We start from the raw sequence: 14,808 nt of genomic DNA, 5'->3' as shown, positions 1-14,808 counted from the left end.
GGGGGCAGCTATGCCGGGAATTTGGGCGCCTGCCCTGTGCCCAGAGCCACACAAAACACTGCAGGCCTGACCCTGGCTGGGGGAGCCTCCACTGGCCTGCTGCTGGTCACCCCACCCATTGGGGGATTCTTCACTCCATCTTTGAGACCCAGAGAAATGGAGGCCCCCAAGCCCAGAGGCAGGTTTCTCACTGAGCCCCTTGAAAGGACTCATTAAAAAGACCAAGATCACCCAACCTAGCTCTCTCTGAGTTCTACTTCCACCTGGTATACTTACAAACAGACACCCCCTACCCCAGACCAGTGGTACAGTCCCCACAGGCCCGACCCGTGTCCACGGAGGGGTCCCTCCCAGCTCTCCACCTGCAACTCTGGTTGTACCCGTACAGTCACAGGTGATGCCTCCCAAACTACCTTTCACAACCCAGCCCTGAGCCTTCCACAGGGACAGGGACAGGAAATGTGTCCTCCACATAGTACCGCTCTGGGGGATGCCTGGCTGAGATGATTCAAGGCTGACTCCCAGCACTTCCAGGTCAGGGATCTCATCCTTACAGTCCTGAGAAGGGTCCTAAGAGGGATCTTGGATATTACTCGGAGGTCCCATCTCTTAGCGGGCTACAGACTCCGTGCTGATTCTGTTTGATGAGCTCAAACTGTTCCCTCTCTTTCGGGACCTGTGAGCCTCAATTTCTCCCTGCACCCCTTGCCTCTCCAGCCAGCCTCTGCAAGTGGGATCAGTCAGGGACCCCCTTTCACCCCCCCTGCTGCTGCAGGGTGGCAGAAAGCCAAGGTGGAGGACAGTGGTTAAGGGGCCAAGGGGAGGAGTCCGGGCTCTAGTTTCAACAAATGCTTCTTTCCAAGGAGGCGGAGGAGGGGCAAGGGGCCTATTTAAAGCTCCCCCTTTCTCCCTGCTCTCTGTCCCTCTGCCTGTCCACTCATCCCGGCTGGTGTGTAGGCTCTGTGCTTTGGGTTCCTGTCCTGTGTCCAGTCCCATCACTCTGCCCCAAGATGGGTCGCGGGGTGAGTAGGGGCGAGAGGGCAGGTTTCGGGGTGTGCAGGGGTGAGCAATGGAGCCAGCAGGGTGGTGGGCATCCAGAATACCTGTGTCCATGTCCCCACCACCCTCATCTGCATCCAGGCCCGTCCTCCCCAACAGCCTATTTGTGGATCCCTCTGAGTTCTAGCTAAGGCCTCAGAGGGCTGGGTGCCGAGTTAGGGGTTCCACTACCTCACTCCCAGGTCTGCTGACTAAAGGCTCCCAGACTTTCCACAGAGGTGACTAGAGCACGGCCAAGAAAAGATTAACAGACACTTCTGTTGGCATCAAGTACCCCACCAGATCCCCATACAGAGTAAAGGAATGAGTTGGGCTGGTGCCCTCTGCTTTCCATATGGGGAGCACAGGGGCGGGGGCTGAAGAAATAGGGGTCTGAGGGACACTCGGGAAGGGTGGGAAGCAGGCAAAGATGTGTCACTGCACCGCCTTTAGCAGCTGAGGTGGCCCGGGCTTGGACACTGGGTCCTGGAGAAACAGGAGCTATAAATAAAGCTGGAATGTGTACAAAGGACCTGTGAGGGTGTCGGCGTGTAGCCTGGTGCACACATGTGTGTGTGTCTGTGTGTGTTTGTACGTATGTGTGTGCATGTTTGTGTGTATATTTGTTGGTGTGTATTTGTGTGTACCCATTTAGACTGTGTATGCCTCTGTGTTTGTGCACGTGTGTCCATATGTGCGTTTGTGAGTGTGTTTGTGTGTGCACATGCGTGTGTGCCTGGCTGAGCCCCACCAGTGTCTGTTTCAACCACAGAGCACTGAGCTTTGAGTATGTGAGACAGATGACTAGGAACCCTCCTGTGTGGGTGTCCCCTTATGTAGGGAGGTGTGTTCTGTGGGGCCCCTTTTCTTGAAGTCATTCTTATGTCCCCAGAGCCAGAATGATGGGAACAGTGTGGGTCCCTTCCATTGGGGCAGGTGAAATCCAGCTTGGGGGAGGGTTGGAGTGATAGCACAGTGGTTAGGGTGTTCACCTTGTACGTGGCTGACCCAGGTTCAATCCCTGGCATCCCATACGTTCCCCCGAGCCTAGACTCCCTGAGACTGGAGTAACCCCTGAGTGCCACCACGGGTTAACGCCAGGAATTAATGCCCTCATGCAAGGCAAACATCCTCCCTGCTGTGCTTTTGCTCCAGTCTCTGGTTGAGGGTTTTTAGTCCCAATTCAAAGCCCCCAAGAAGCAGAGCCCCCAGCTTTTCACCAGGTCTCCTTCTCCCCTCACTGTGCAGGGGATGGAAGTCCAGCGTGGGAGTAAGGGATAGAGGAGCAGTGGGGGGTACCCAAACTGCTGCAGCTGTTTGGGGGTAGTGGTGGCTGGATTCCAGACTCACCAGCCCCGATGCCCCAGAAAAGAGGTCTCTGTTCTCCAGCCTAACCGCCCCCCCCCCCCCGCGGGGTGCAGTAGATCCAGCTTCCTCCTTCTCCCGGATCCTGAGTCTCTGCTGGCTCCTGGCTGCAGTGCAACACCAGGGACCCTGCCAGGACAGGATGGGGTGTCTGTGGCGGGAGTGGGGGCCACAGCTCAGTGGCCACTGCTGTGGGAACAGGCCCCAGAGTTCGGGCCGCCCCTTCCTCCAGGCGCTGAGCCCAGAGGCCCCTTAGATGTGGCCTCTGACCACCCTCAGCCCAAGGCACCGTATCCTGTCCCCTACTGCCTTGTTCTAGATAGGACAACCAGCCTGCAAGCTTGGCTTTGGCTCAGGAGTTGTTACACCATCCAACAACAGAGGGTCCCTCTAGTCCACTCAGGGATGAGGGTAGAACGTGGCAGAGTGGACTATGAGCCCCCCAGGGCGCTTGATCCTCATCACCCCAAAGCCCAGCTCTTGCCCAGCTCTGCCAGACCTTGGAGAACAAAGCCCCAATTCTCCATACACAGACACTGCCTGGGAATTCTCTCCCTTTTCACGGCCTCCTCGTGCTCCTGCAGGGGTATGCAGGGTGGGCTTACCTCAAGCCCCAAACACTCCTTCCTCCCTCAGGCTGGACGTGAGTACTCACCCGCCACCACGGCAGAGAATGGTGGTGGGAAGAAGAAACAAAAGGAGAAGGAGCTGGATGAGCTGAAGAAGGAAGTGGTGATGGTGAGGCTGAGGGTCACCTGCACTGCCTACACCCTGGGTCTTCCCCTGCCCCAATGAGGAGGGGTCCTTGCCCACCTATTCCTTTCCTGTCTGCAGGACGACCACAAGCTGTCCCTGGATGAGCTGGGCCGCAAATACCAAGTGGACCTGTCCAAGGTGGGTGAGGTGCTGTTGGGGCTGAGCAGAGTGAGGTGAGGGGAAGAGGCAGGAGCGTCAGGGTATGCTACCGCCTCCTTCAACTTCCATGCCCAGCTCCTGGGTCATGGGGCTCTGAGGATGCTCCAGCTGGTACTGCCAGTACCTGGGGTCCAGATAGGACCACAGGGTAATGAAGGGAAGGACAGGGCTTGCTCATCTGCAAGGATTGCTCATTCTTTCTGTTCTTCTCTCCTCCCCTCCCCTCCCTTCTTCTCTCCTTTCTCTCCTCTCTTCTCCTCCTCCTGGGTCTACCCCCATGCTCATTCCTCATCTCCCACCATGATGCCCTTTGCCCCAAGTGTTCCCTCTACCTGCACTGCCAAAGTGCTCCTCTCCCCACTCTCTTCCAGGGTCTCACAAACCAACGTGCACAGGAAATCCTGGCTCGGGATGGGCCCAACGCCCTCACACCGCCACCCACCACCCCCGAGTGGGTGAAGTTCTGCCGTCAGCTCTTTGGTGGCTTCTCCATCCTGCTGTGGATTGGCGCCATCCTCTGTTTCCTAGCCTACGGCATCCAGGCCGCCATGGAGGACGAGCCCTCGAACGACAATGTAAGTGGGCTGTACCATGTGCATATACACATGCATGGTGGATATCTGAACACACAGCACATGGTCATAACTGTACACATGTATGCCTTCATGCCATGACACATGTGGTTATATATGTGCACTGGCTGCACACATGCACTTCATGTCCTGATCCTTGCAAATAAGTAAGCCCCATTCTTCCCCTCATTGCCCTGGGCTTGTCCGGTGCCCGGTACTGGCAGTGCTGGCTGGAGCATCCTCAGATCCCCAATACCCAAGAGCTGGGTGTAAAGGTTGAGGTGGTGCAGCATTCCCAATGACCCTGCCTGGTGAGTGCACTGCCACCCTGTGGGTGGGAACACTGGGTGCAAGTACATCTCCTTATTCCCAGCTGTACCTGGGCGTAGTGCTGGCTGCCGTAGTCATCGTCACTGGCTGCTTCTCCTACTACCAGGAGGCCAAGAGCTCCAAGATCATGGACTCATTCAAGAACATGGTGCCACAAGTATGACTGGGGCTGTGGGCTATGGAGGGAGTCCAAGACCCCTCTTTCCCTCAGCTGGTCTTTTAGGGGGTGGAGGGCAAGGCCATCCTCTCTGCAAGGACCTAGGTCTCTGCTCCTCTCTGCAGCAAGCGCTGGTGGTGCGGGAGGGAGAGAAGATGCAAATCAACGCAGAGGAAGTGGTGGTGGGCGATCTGGTGGAGGTGAAGGGTGGAGACCGAGTCCCTGCTGACCTCCGCATTATCTCTTCCCATGGCTGCAAGGTGAGGGACCGCAGGGTCTCGGGTGTCTTTGGGGTTCCCCTATCTGTATGTACTGTGTGCTCCAGTGCCCCCTGGTCTCTCTCACCCCTGCTCCGTATCTCTACAGAGGTCTGAAGTCTGGGTGTTCCTACACAGGACTGGGCTGTGTGTGTGTGTGTGTGTGTGTGTGAAAATTCAGCTGCAACCTCACTACCTGGCATAGGGTTTAGGCTAGACAGGAACCTGTGGACTGGTAGGGCTAGAGCAAAGGGACACACTGAGAGAGTGGCAGGGCCAGGATAGCTTTGGCTGTGTAACTGACTCTCATCAAACACCACCCCCAGGTGGACAACTCATCCCTGACAGGCGAGTCAGAACCCCAGACCCGTTCTCCCGAGTTCACGCATGAGAACCCTCTGGAGACCCGCAACATCTGCTTCTTCTCCACCAACTGCGTGGAAGGTGCGTGGGGCTAGGAGGTACCCAGAGGTTACCTGTTCCTTTTGGTCTGTGTGGCTCTGGGGTGCCAGGGGCTGGGGACTTGGACCTGCCCCCGGGGAAGCCTTGCCAAGCTTTATGCTACCCGCTGGGCAATTGCACATCTTCAGGTGTTGCTGCACACACATGCACACTCATGAACACAGTCATGTATGCATATACATGTACACTATATATGCAGTCACACACTCATGCACACATGCAGCTTGTGCACACACTCATGTACATAGCCGTGCACACATATGTGCACATGTTATTTGCACTCATGTATACTGTCATGTACACACATGCATACTCACACCCACAGACACACATTCACGTACACATTCATGCACAGGTATCCCAGTGGACTCAGCACATGCAAGCACACACCAAGTGTACAAGAACACTTGCACAGACACACAAGCACATCCTCACATATATATGACAGTGTGCACACACATGCACAAACACATGCTTGGGCATGCTCACATGTGAGCATGTGTTTGCATTCATGCACAAACCATGCTGCCCATATGACTCTGAAATATGTGTTACATGTTGCACGTATATGGACATATGCACAAGGGGTACCCAGAACTCTGGCACACCCATACTCATGTACTTATGCTTGAACGGGAACACATGTACATGCATAACACATGTTGGGCATATAGATATAGAATATATGTGTGCTTGCTCAGTGCTTCCTGTACATGTCATTGACGTGGGAAGTCATAGCAGAAGATAGTATGACTGAAATACCCCTGCAAGCCTGACTAGTTTGCTTGGATTTAGGGTAGGGGTCATTGGAGAACCTGTGAGTCCCAAAGCAAGGTTGAGGGAAGTCTCTGTCCTCCCCCCTCCTTCCTCTCAGAGGAAGCCCAGGAGGATTCTCACCCCAGAGCCCAGAGCCAACCTCATTTCACTACATTGCAGGTACTGCCAGGGGCATTGTGGTTGCCACAGGTGACCGCACAGTAATGGGTCGCATCGCCACGCTGGCTTCAGGCCTGGAGGTGGGCAGGACACCCATTGCCATGGAGATTGAGCACTTCATCCAGCTCATCACTGGTGTGGCCGTCTTCCTGGGCGTCTCCTTCTTCATCCTCTCCCTCATTCTTGGCTACAGTTGGCTGGAGGCCGTTATCTTCCTTATTGGCATCATTGTGGCCAATGTGCCTGAAGGACTCCTGGCCACAGTCACCGTGAGTACCAGGCCTCAAGTCCAGGCTGGGACAGACCCCCAGAGTCTGTTGTCCAGCCACAGGACACATTCTTGCTCTGGCCTGTCCCTTGCAGTGTCCTCCACCTCTGGTTCTCTGGCCCCTGCTCTTTGCCTTGTTTCCCAGTGGCTCAGGTGCTCCTGGGATCTGGCCAATGTCCCAATTGGGCAGGAACCTGATCAGCAGGATCCCTTTCTGCTGGACAACTCACCTAGTACCCCTACAGCTTTAGCTCAGCATCTCATGAGCACTGGGAACCCACGAGGCTTGGATGACCAATGGAGATAGATGGTCCATGGTCAGGGGGCATCAGAGGAGTATCCCTCTAACCACCCAGGTGTGTCTGACACTGACCGCCAAGCGCATGGCCCGAAAGAACTGCCTGGTGAAGAACCTGGAGGCGGTGGAGACTCTGGGCTCCACGTCCACCATCTGCTCTGACAAGACGGGCACCCTCACCCAGAACCGCATGACCGTGGCTCACATGTGGTTCGACAACCAGATCCATGAGGCTGATACGACGGAGGACCAGTCGGGTGAGAGAACCTGGCCAGGAACATGGTGTGGAGGAGCCAGAGCAATAGCACATCGGGAAGGGGGAGGGAATTTGCCTGGCAAGTGAGCAACCCAGGTTGATCCTTGGTATCCCATAGGGTGCTGGAGCCTGCCAGGAGTGATTACTGAGTGCAGAGCCAGGAGTGACCCCTGAGCATTGCAGTGTGGAAGAGAGCAGGGGTGGAGCCTCAGATGCTGAGGGTGGGGTCAAGGCCAGAAGCGGGGGACAGGGATCTGGAGGAGGAGTCAAAGAGTAGGGACCATGTCCAGAGATCAGGGGCGGAGTGTGACTAGAGACCAGAAAGGAGGGGCCATGTTGTGGGGGTGTGGCTAGCCAACAGGGGCGTGGTCGGGCTTGGCTAGAGAGCAGGAAGGAGGGAACAAGGGTAGGGGCCGGGGTCAGCTCCAGATGCGCCTCTCTTTCATGTGCTCCCAGGGGCCACCTTTGACAAGCGCTCACCCACTTGGACTGCCCTGTCCCGCATTGCGGGGCTCTGCAACCGTGCTGTCTTCAAGGCAGGCCAGGAGAACATCTCTGTGTCCAAAGTAGGTGCCAGGGGCTCTATGCTGCTTTCCGACCTCCTCCCCCTGGGGACTGCTGGCCTCCCACTGACCGCTGATTCCTCTCCAGCGAGACACAGCCGGCGATGCTTCCGAGTCTGCGCTGCTCAAGTGCATTGAGCTCTCCTGCGGCTCTGTGCGCAAAATGAGGGAGCGGAACCCCAAAGTGGCCGAGATCCCCTTCAACTCCACCAATAAGTACCAGGTCTGGGGTGCAGGACTGGGCAGAGAGAGCACAGGAGGGACAATGCCCACTGGGGGCAGCAGGGGACCCATCGTGTGGGTTGCCTTGCCTGCTGCCCTTGCTCCTGGTTTTTCTCACCAGTTCCCCATATCCATGCTCTCCTGGGGAGGGTCCTTCAGTCTGTGGGAAAGAAAGCCTGAGGGCCAGCTTTGGGGAGTCCTCAAATCCATACTCACCCATCTCTCAGTGCTGACAGTAGCAGTACCCAGAAGGGACCTCAGCGATAAGCTGGGTGTCTGTAGTCCTTTCTGACCACAGTCATTCACTCCGTGCAGGTGGCTCCTAGCACCTGCTCTTTGTGCTAACTCCTGCGCTGCTGACCCCCTCTCTCCCTGCTGGCTTTCTGCAGCTGTCCATCCACGAGCGTGAAGACAGCCCCCAGAGCTACGTGCTGGTGATGAAGGGTGCCCCAGAGCGCATCCTGGACCGATGCTCCACCATCCTGGTCCAGGGCAAAGAACTGCCCCTGGACAAGGAGATGCAGGATGCCTTCCAGAATGCTTATATGGAGCTGGGCGGCCTGGGCGAGCGTGTGCTGGGTGAGGGCAGTGTGTTGGGTGCAGAGCTGGGTGGGGTAGAGGTGCAGGCCTGAGGGGAGAGTGTTGGAGGAGGAAGGTTGGGGAAAGGGTTCTAGGCTGGGTGGGGAAGGGGGTGCAGGGCTGGCTCAGGCAGAATCTAAGAGTCCCACCTGCCCTAACCTTGTACCCCTCAGGGTTCTGCATGTTGAACCTACCTTCTGGAAAGTTCCCTCGGGGCTTCAAGTTTGACACAGATGAGCTTAACTTCCCCACAGAGAAGTTGTGCTTTGTGGGCCTCATGTCCATGATCGACCCTCCCCGGGCAGCCGTGCCCGATGCTGTGGGCAAATGTCGCAGTGCAGGCATCAAGGTAGGGCTCTCGGCATGCCTACTGGCCTCTGCCTCACATGCCTAGGGCAAAGCATGGGAAGGCAGGGTCAGTCCTTCCTGCTGATGCAGTCACCATACTGCTTCCCTGCTGTCTACTCACCCAGGTGATCATGGTGACTGGTGACCACCCCATCACAGCCAAGGCCATTGCCAAAGGTGTGGGCATCATCTCCGAGGGCAACGAGACAGTGGAGGACATTGCGGCCAGGCTCAACATCCCTGTGAGCCAGGTTAACCCCAGGTGAGGCCCAGCAGCTCTGCCCAGTCCACTCAGCATATGGTCTTACAGTGGATTGGGGTCCAAGTAGGTGGGAGCGAGGCCTTTGCTGGAAGGGGTAGGGCCTGAGATGGAGGAGACAAAGACACAAAAGGTGGTGTTGAGCAGGAAGTGGGGCCATGAGCTGTCAGGACCTTAGCAGACAAGAGGTGGAGCCCAAAGCTAACAGGAGGTCCAGAGGCAATAAATGGGGCTGAGTAGTAAGGAAGTGGGCCCTCAGTTGGCAGGAGGTGGAACCCCAGAAGGCAAGAGGCAGAACTCTGAGCTCGTAGGAGGCGGAGCCCCAGGATGCAGGAGGTGGCCCACAGCTTGAAGGAGGTGGAGCCCGAGGTGGCAGGAGGCGGGGCTGGACCACACAGGAGGCGGAGTCTCAGAGGCCAGAGGCGGGGCCTGGTCCTGACTAGCACCTGCTCATTAGAGAGGCCAAGGCCTGTGTGGTCCACGGCTCCGACCTGAAGGACATGGACTCCACGCAGCTGGACGAGATCCTGCGCAACCACACAGAAATCGTCTTTGCCCGCACGTCCCCACAGCAGAAGCTCATCATCGTGGAGGGCTGCCAGCGGCAGGTGGGCACAGGGGGCTCACCCCAGGAGGGAGGGAAGGGTGCAGAGAGCCACTCTGATCCCCACCCCCTGACTCTTTTGCAGGGGGCCATCGTGGCCGTGACGGGCGACGGTGTGAACGACTCCCCTGCACTGAAAAAAGCCGACATTGGCATCGCCATGGGCATCTCGGGATCAGACGTGTCCAAGCAGGCAGCTGATATGATCTTGCTGGATGACAACTTTGCGTCCATCGTCACAGGAGTGGAAGAGGGTAAGGTCCGGGGTTCACTGACTTGTGGGACATCTGAACTGACTTCTCGACATTGATGCCTGAAGCCTCCATATTTGCTCTTGGCTCCTTTACTGGATTTTAAACAATTGGACCCCAGGATCCAGGATCCTCATAGCAATACCCTCCCCACAGGTCGCCTCATCTTTGACAATTTAAAGAAGTCCATTGCGTACACGCTGACCAGCAACATCCCTGAGATCACCCCGTTCCTGCTCTTCATCATCGCCAACATCCCACTGCCACTTGGCACCGTCACCATCCTCTGCATTGATCTGGGCACAGACATGGTGAGGCTAGGGCTGGGGCCAAGAATTGGGGGTCAGAGCAGACTCTGAGCGTGGCCTGAGATGGCAACTCTCTGCTCGCCCAGGTCCCGGCCATCTCCTTGGCCTATGAGGCAGCTGAGAGTGACATCATGAAGCGGCAGCCTCGGAACCCACAGACTGACAAGCTAGTGAATGAGCGACTCATTTCCATGGCCTATGGACAAATCGGTGAGTCCCCGAGGTTGCCTGGTGGCTGCAGGAGGACTCAGTAGCACCCTCTGCAGAGAGAAACACCCCCCAACCTCCCACCCTCCTGCCTTCCCCCTGGAAGGCAGCTCAGGGGCTCAGGAGCTCAGCTCATGTGGGTCCTCCTCCAACCCTACCTCTTCTCTTTACCCTCTTCCCCAGGGATGATCCAGGCACTGGGCGGCTTCTTCACCTACTTCGTGATCCTGGCTGAGAATGGCTTCTTGCCGTCCCGGCTGCTGGGCATCCGGCTGGACTGGGATGACCGCTCCACCAATGACCTGGAGGACAGCTACGGGCAGGAGTGGGTGGGTGACAATGACAGTGACCTCGGGACAGAACCAACAGGAGGGCTGGAGGATGGGTACAGGGGCACCTGTTTATGTTGGTCCTATGCCCACAGACCTACGAGCAGCGGAAGGTGGTGGAGTTCACCTGCCACACAGCCTTCTTTGCCAGCATCGTGGTGGTGCAATGGGCCGACCTCATCATCTGCAAGACGCGCCGCAACTCTGTGTTCCAGCAGGGCATGAGGTAAGCCCAGGGTGCCCAGGTAGTGCCCCCAAGGCCTTGGACTAGCCCACCCCTCCCATCTTCCTCTGTCCTTTCCTCCTGTCCAGGAGGAGAGACATACATGCAAGGCCCAGGCAGCACTGGGTCAAGGCATGAAGGACACTGGTGAAGGCATGACAGAGGATGAGGGTGTGCATGCAGAGCTGCAGGACACTGGGCAAGGCATGACAGAGGATGAGGGTGTGCGGACATAGGGCGAGGGTGTACAGGACAAGGGATGAGGGTGTGCTGGGCACTGGATATGGGTGAGGGTGTGTGGGGCACCGATGTGTGGGGGGAGACACTGGGTGAGGGTGTGCATGGCAGGAATAGGCCTGGATGGGAGGAACTGAGTGAGCTCTGAGAGAGACTGGGGATAGATGGGGGTACTCTGTGGAGTTGGGAAGTTGTGCAGGTTGGCCATGCAGCAAGATGGATACTGCCATGCTCAGAGTCCAGCACCGCCCCCAGGAGCAGATTGTTGAGTGTGTCATGCCCAATTCCCAAGGGTCTTGAGAAGCAGGGGGTGTGGGAAGAGCCATGGGCACCACCCCTCACCGCTTCTGGCCCCTTCCTTGCCCCCGGAATTTCCCCCACTCCCCGCTGAGCCTCCTCCACCCTCCAGGAACAAGATCCTGATCTTCGGGCTCTTAGAAGAGACGGCACTGGCAGCTTTCCTGTCCTACTGCCCAGGCATGGGCGTGGCTCTGCGCATGTACCCACTCAAGTGAGTGTCTGCTGGCACTGCCCTGCCCTGTCCAATCCTACCCTGCTCTGGACCTAGCTGACCTCTGCCCCCTACAGGGTCACATGGTGGTTCTGCGCAGTCCCCTACAGCCTCCTCATCTTCATCTATGATGAGGTCCGAAAACTCATCCTGCGTCGTTACCCGGGAGGTAAGGTTCCCCTCGTCCCTTTCTGGGACCCACTGGCTTTGTGCATGCTCCCCGTGCCCAGGGCCCTGCATCTCACGTGGTCCCCCATAGTCCTACTCAAATCCGGGCAGCCCAGGGCATTTTTTGCAGTGCTGACTGCACGGCCAATAGTACTCAAAGATGGGCACTCAGGGCATTGACCATAGCTCTACCTGTAGGACAACCAGGCCCCAAGCCAAGAGGGATACCCTAAGTCCTCCAAAGAGAGAAAGGACTTGGGCACAGCAGGGAGGGTGTTTGATTTGCAACCCAGCAACCCAGACTGTCCCTGAGGCGGCCAGGAATGATTCCTGAACTTAGAGCCAGGAGTGACTCCTGACCATCACCAGGTGTGGAGAAACAGAGAGAGAGAGAGAGAGAGAGAGAGAGAGAGAGAGAGAGAGAGAGAGAGAGAGAGAGAGTAGAGATAGAGAACCAAAATAGAGCCTGTAAGTGCTTTTGTCTGGACTCTCTGGCCTGACCACGGTAGCCGAGAGCATCTCAGACCCCCTCACTCTGCCCACCCACAGCTCCCAAACCTATAGCCTCTGTGGGTTCATCTCTGGCCACTGTAACCCCCATCTCTCCTGCAGGCTGGGTGGAGAAGGAGACGTACTACTGAGTGGCCCACGGAGGAGAACTGCAGGGACATGGGACAAGGGGGTGGGAGGGATACAGGGAGGTTTGGGGTAGGCCTAGGGGGAGATGCTTGGCCCTGACCTGCTGACCTCATACCCAGATTGGGCCCTTCCCACAACCTCCCCTCTCTACCAGGGCCCCTCCAGCCCCCAGCCTGCAGCCTTGTCCTGAATAGATGGATGCAGAGAAATCCCAAATCCTGGGGTTCCCCCATACATCCCCTTCCACCCACTTCAGTCCCGAGGCTGCAGTGCATCCTGGCCTGGCCAAGCCTGAGTCCACAAAGTTTCAGGCCTGCTGGGGGTCTGCAGCCAGAGACAAGAACACTGGAGGGGAGTCCAGACATGTTCAGTGTCTACAGAGGAGCTGCTCACAGCTCTGGATTCTCCCAAGGGCACCAGCCGGACATGGTCATCCGCCCTCTGGGAGTTCCCTTTTCCAGGTGGAGACCTGCTGAGCTCAGCCCAGATTGGTACCTGTTTGGACGTTTCCAGAACTCTTGAGCCCAGATCAGAGGCCCTTCTATACCTGGGGAGAAAGACAAATTGGGGGCCCGGAGATATAGCACAGCGGTGTTTGCCTTGCAAGCAGCCGATCCACAAGGTAGTTGGTTCGAATCCCGGTGTCCCATATGGTCCCCCGTGCCTGCCAGGAGCTATTTCTGAGCAGACAGCCAGGAGTAACCCCTGAGCGCCGCCGGGTGTGGCCCAAAAACCAAAAAAAAAAAAAAAAAAAAGACAAATTGGTTTCCTCCCAGGGGATGTCTCCAAGCTCTGCCCCCCAGCACAGGTGTCCTGCAGAGGTGGGCAGGAAAGGAAGGACTGTCAGCTTCAATCTGGAGGGAGCCCTTGGGCGCCTGGCCGTTGGCCACATCCTGGGCACCAATCTGAGGTCCTAGAGGGGCATTGCACCAAGAGCAGCAGGTGTGGTGGCTGCATAGACGCATTTATTTAGGAATAGGGGCTCACTGCTAGTTATCACTCCCTGCTATGCTCAGACAATAAAGTTGCATTTTGGTGACTTGGGAATCCCAACATCCTGCCTCCTTCCCTGAGGCTGGAGGACCAAACCACAGATGCTGGAGGAGAGGAGAGGCCAAAAGGATGGACGTGGGCGGGCCAGAGGCCCCCTCGAGAAGCAGATGGCCTTTCCGGAGAGATCCCGCCAGAAAGAGAGAAGTTTCTGGAAGCAAAGAGAGTAAGGGCTTTCCTGTTTGTTACAGCACCAGGAAGGACCCAGTGCTGATATGGGGGCCAAAAGAAGGCTGGGCAGACCCAAGGTTCATGGGGAATGGGGAAGGAGGGATTGGAAGGATGCAGGGACATGGGAGGACAGGAGGAAAAAGGAGAGACTCAGCTATGACTGACCATGCCCAGAGCAGCCCCAGCGTAACAGACAGAGGTCCAGCTCTTATCTGAAATGGGAGACTCAGATGCCAGATGTGTTACACTCTGTTGAGAAGCCACTATTAGTGCCAAACAGTAGCAGAACAGGAAACAGAGGCTCCACAGACTCAGGGACAGTTAGTACAAGGAGAATCTCCCAATGGTATCTGGGAATCTTCCAAACACACACACTCTCTCCTCTCCTCTCTCTCTTCTCTCTTTCCTCTTGCTTCTCTCTCCCCTCTCTCTCTCACTTTCTGTCTTTCTCTGTCTCTGTCTTTCTCTGTCTCTGTCTGTCTCTCTCTCTCTCCCTCTCTCTCTAAGACAGAGCAGGTCTAGAAGCTAAAGCCAAACTCAGCTTTTCCTGATATGGAGTTTTAGGAGTTTGGGACTGCACCCAGGAGGGCCTAACAGAATAGCAGGTGGAGTCTGTGGAAGTCCTGCCACCAAGCCCAGGCTCAGGTGCAAAGTGGGATGGATGCCTGAAAGCTAGAGAAGGTCAATGCAGCAGATGCTCCTGAGCCCATCCTCAGAACAGAACACAGGAGGATGGGGTGGGGGGCATGTACATCCAGAAAAGAGATCCAAGTGGGAACACGACCCACAACAATAGTCTGAGTCCTGGGTGAGAAGAACAGGCCAACGATGGACAGGGCCAAAGCTAGTAATGCTCAGAACCTATGTAAGGGATTAAACCCTGGACCTTCTACATGCAAAACCATGCTCAGCCCTTTGAGTCATCTATCACCCTGGCCCCATGCTGTGATATTTTAGAAAATAAATTGCATCCCTAAATTCTAACAAGGATGCCCAAGAGATCATATAGCAGGGAAGTACACTTGGTTTGCAGGTGACCAACTGGGGTTCAATTCCCTGATACCTCAAGAGGATGAGCAGAACCCCTCACACCATAAGTCAAAAAATATCTGAATGAGGTGGGAAGGGCACTTGCCTCACACATGGCCGACAGGATTCAATTCCTGGCACTCCATATGGTCTCCCGATCCTGCCAGGAGTAATTTCTGAGCACTAAGCCAGGAGTAACCCCTGAGCACTGCTGGAGTTATCAAAAATTAAATACATGAGGCTGGAGCGATAGTGC

The 14,808-nt window shown here is 56.4% G+C and overlaps 1 protein-coding gene across 1 annotated transcript; it reads left to right on the top strand.

Moving 5' to 3' along the window:
• The first annotated feature begins 919 nt into the window (after window positions 1–919).
• LOC126013955 (sodium/potassium-transporting ATPase subunit alpha-2) lies at window positions 920–12,804 on the top strand. The gene is made up of 23 exons (XM_049777178.1): window positions 920–1,022; window positions 3,040–3,141; window positions 3,238–3,297; window positions 3,690–3,893; window positions 4,264–4,377; window positions 4,503–4,637; window positions 4,961–5,078; window positions 6,033–6,301; window positions 6,657–6,855; window positions 7,311–7,420; window positions 7,506–7,640; window positions 8,029–8,218; window positions 8,392–8,567; window positions 8,692–8,828; window positions 9,283–9,433; window positions 9,515–9,683; window positions 9,837–9,991; window positions 10,075–10,198; window positions 10,379–10,524; window positions 10,620–10,750; window positions 11,394–11,495; window positions 11,573–11,664; window positions 12,276–12,804. Exons 1-23 carry the CDS (start codon window positions 1,011–1,013, stop codon window positions 12,302–12,304), a joined length of 3,060 nt encoding a protein of 1,019 aa, XP_049633135.1. The 5' UTR covers window positions 920–1,010; the 3' UTR covers window positions 12,305–12,804.
• The last annotated feature ends 2,004 nt before the right edge of the window (window positions 12,805–14,808 follow it).

The sequence above is a fragment of the Suncus etruscus genome, chromosome 7, assembly GCF_024139225.1.
Source record: "Suncus etruscus isolate mSunEtr1 chromosome 7, mSunEtr1.pri.cur, whole genome shotgun sequence".
In the NCBI taxonomy this organism is placed as follows: Eukaryota; Metazoa; Chordata; class Mammalia; order Eulipotyphla; family Soricidae; genus Suncus; species Suncus etruscus.
Note: the sequence above shows the minus strand (reverse complement) of the source record. Positions and strands in the feature narration are given on the sequence as shown.

Bases quoted from the DNA above. Each gene is read 5' to 3' on its own strand.
- LOC126013955 (XM_049777178.1), top strand. The intron at 6,856-7,310 runs GTGAGAGAACCT...ATGTGCTCCCAG, and splicing joins TACGACGGAGGACCAGTCGG to GGGCCACCTTTGACAAGCGC. The intron at 9,684-9,836 runs GTAAGGTCCGGG...CCCTCCCCACAG, and splicing joins CGTCACAGGAGTGGAAGAGG to GTCGCCTCATCTTTGACAAT.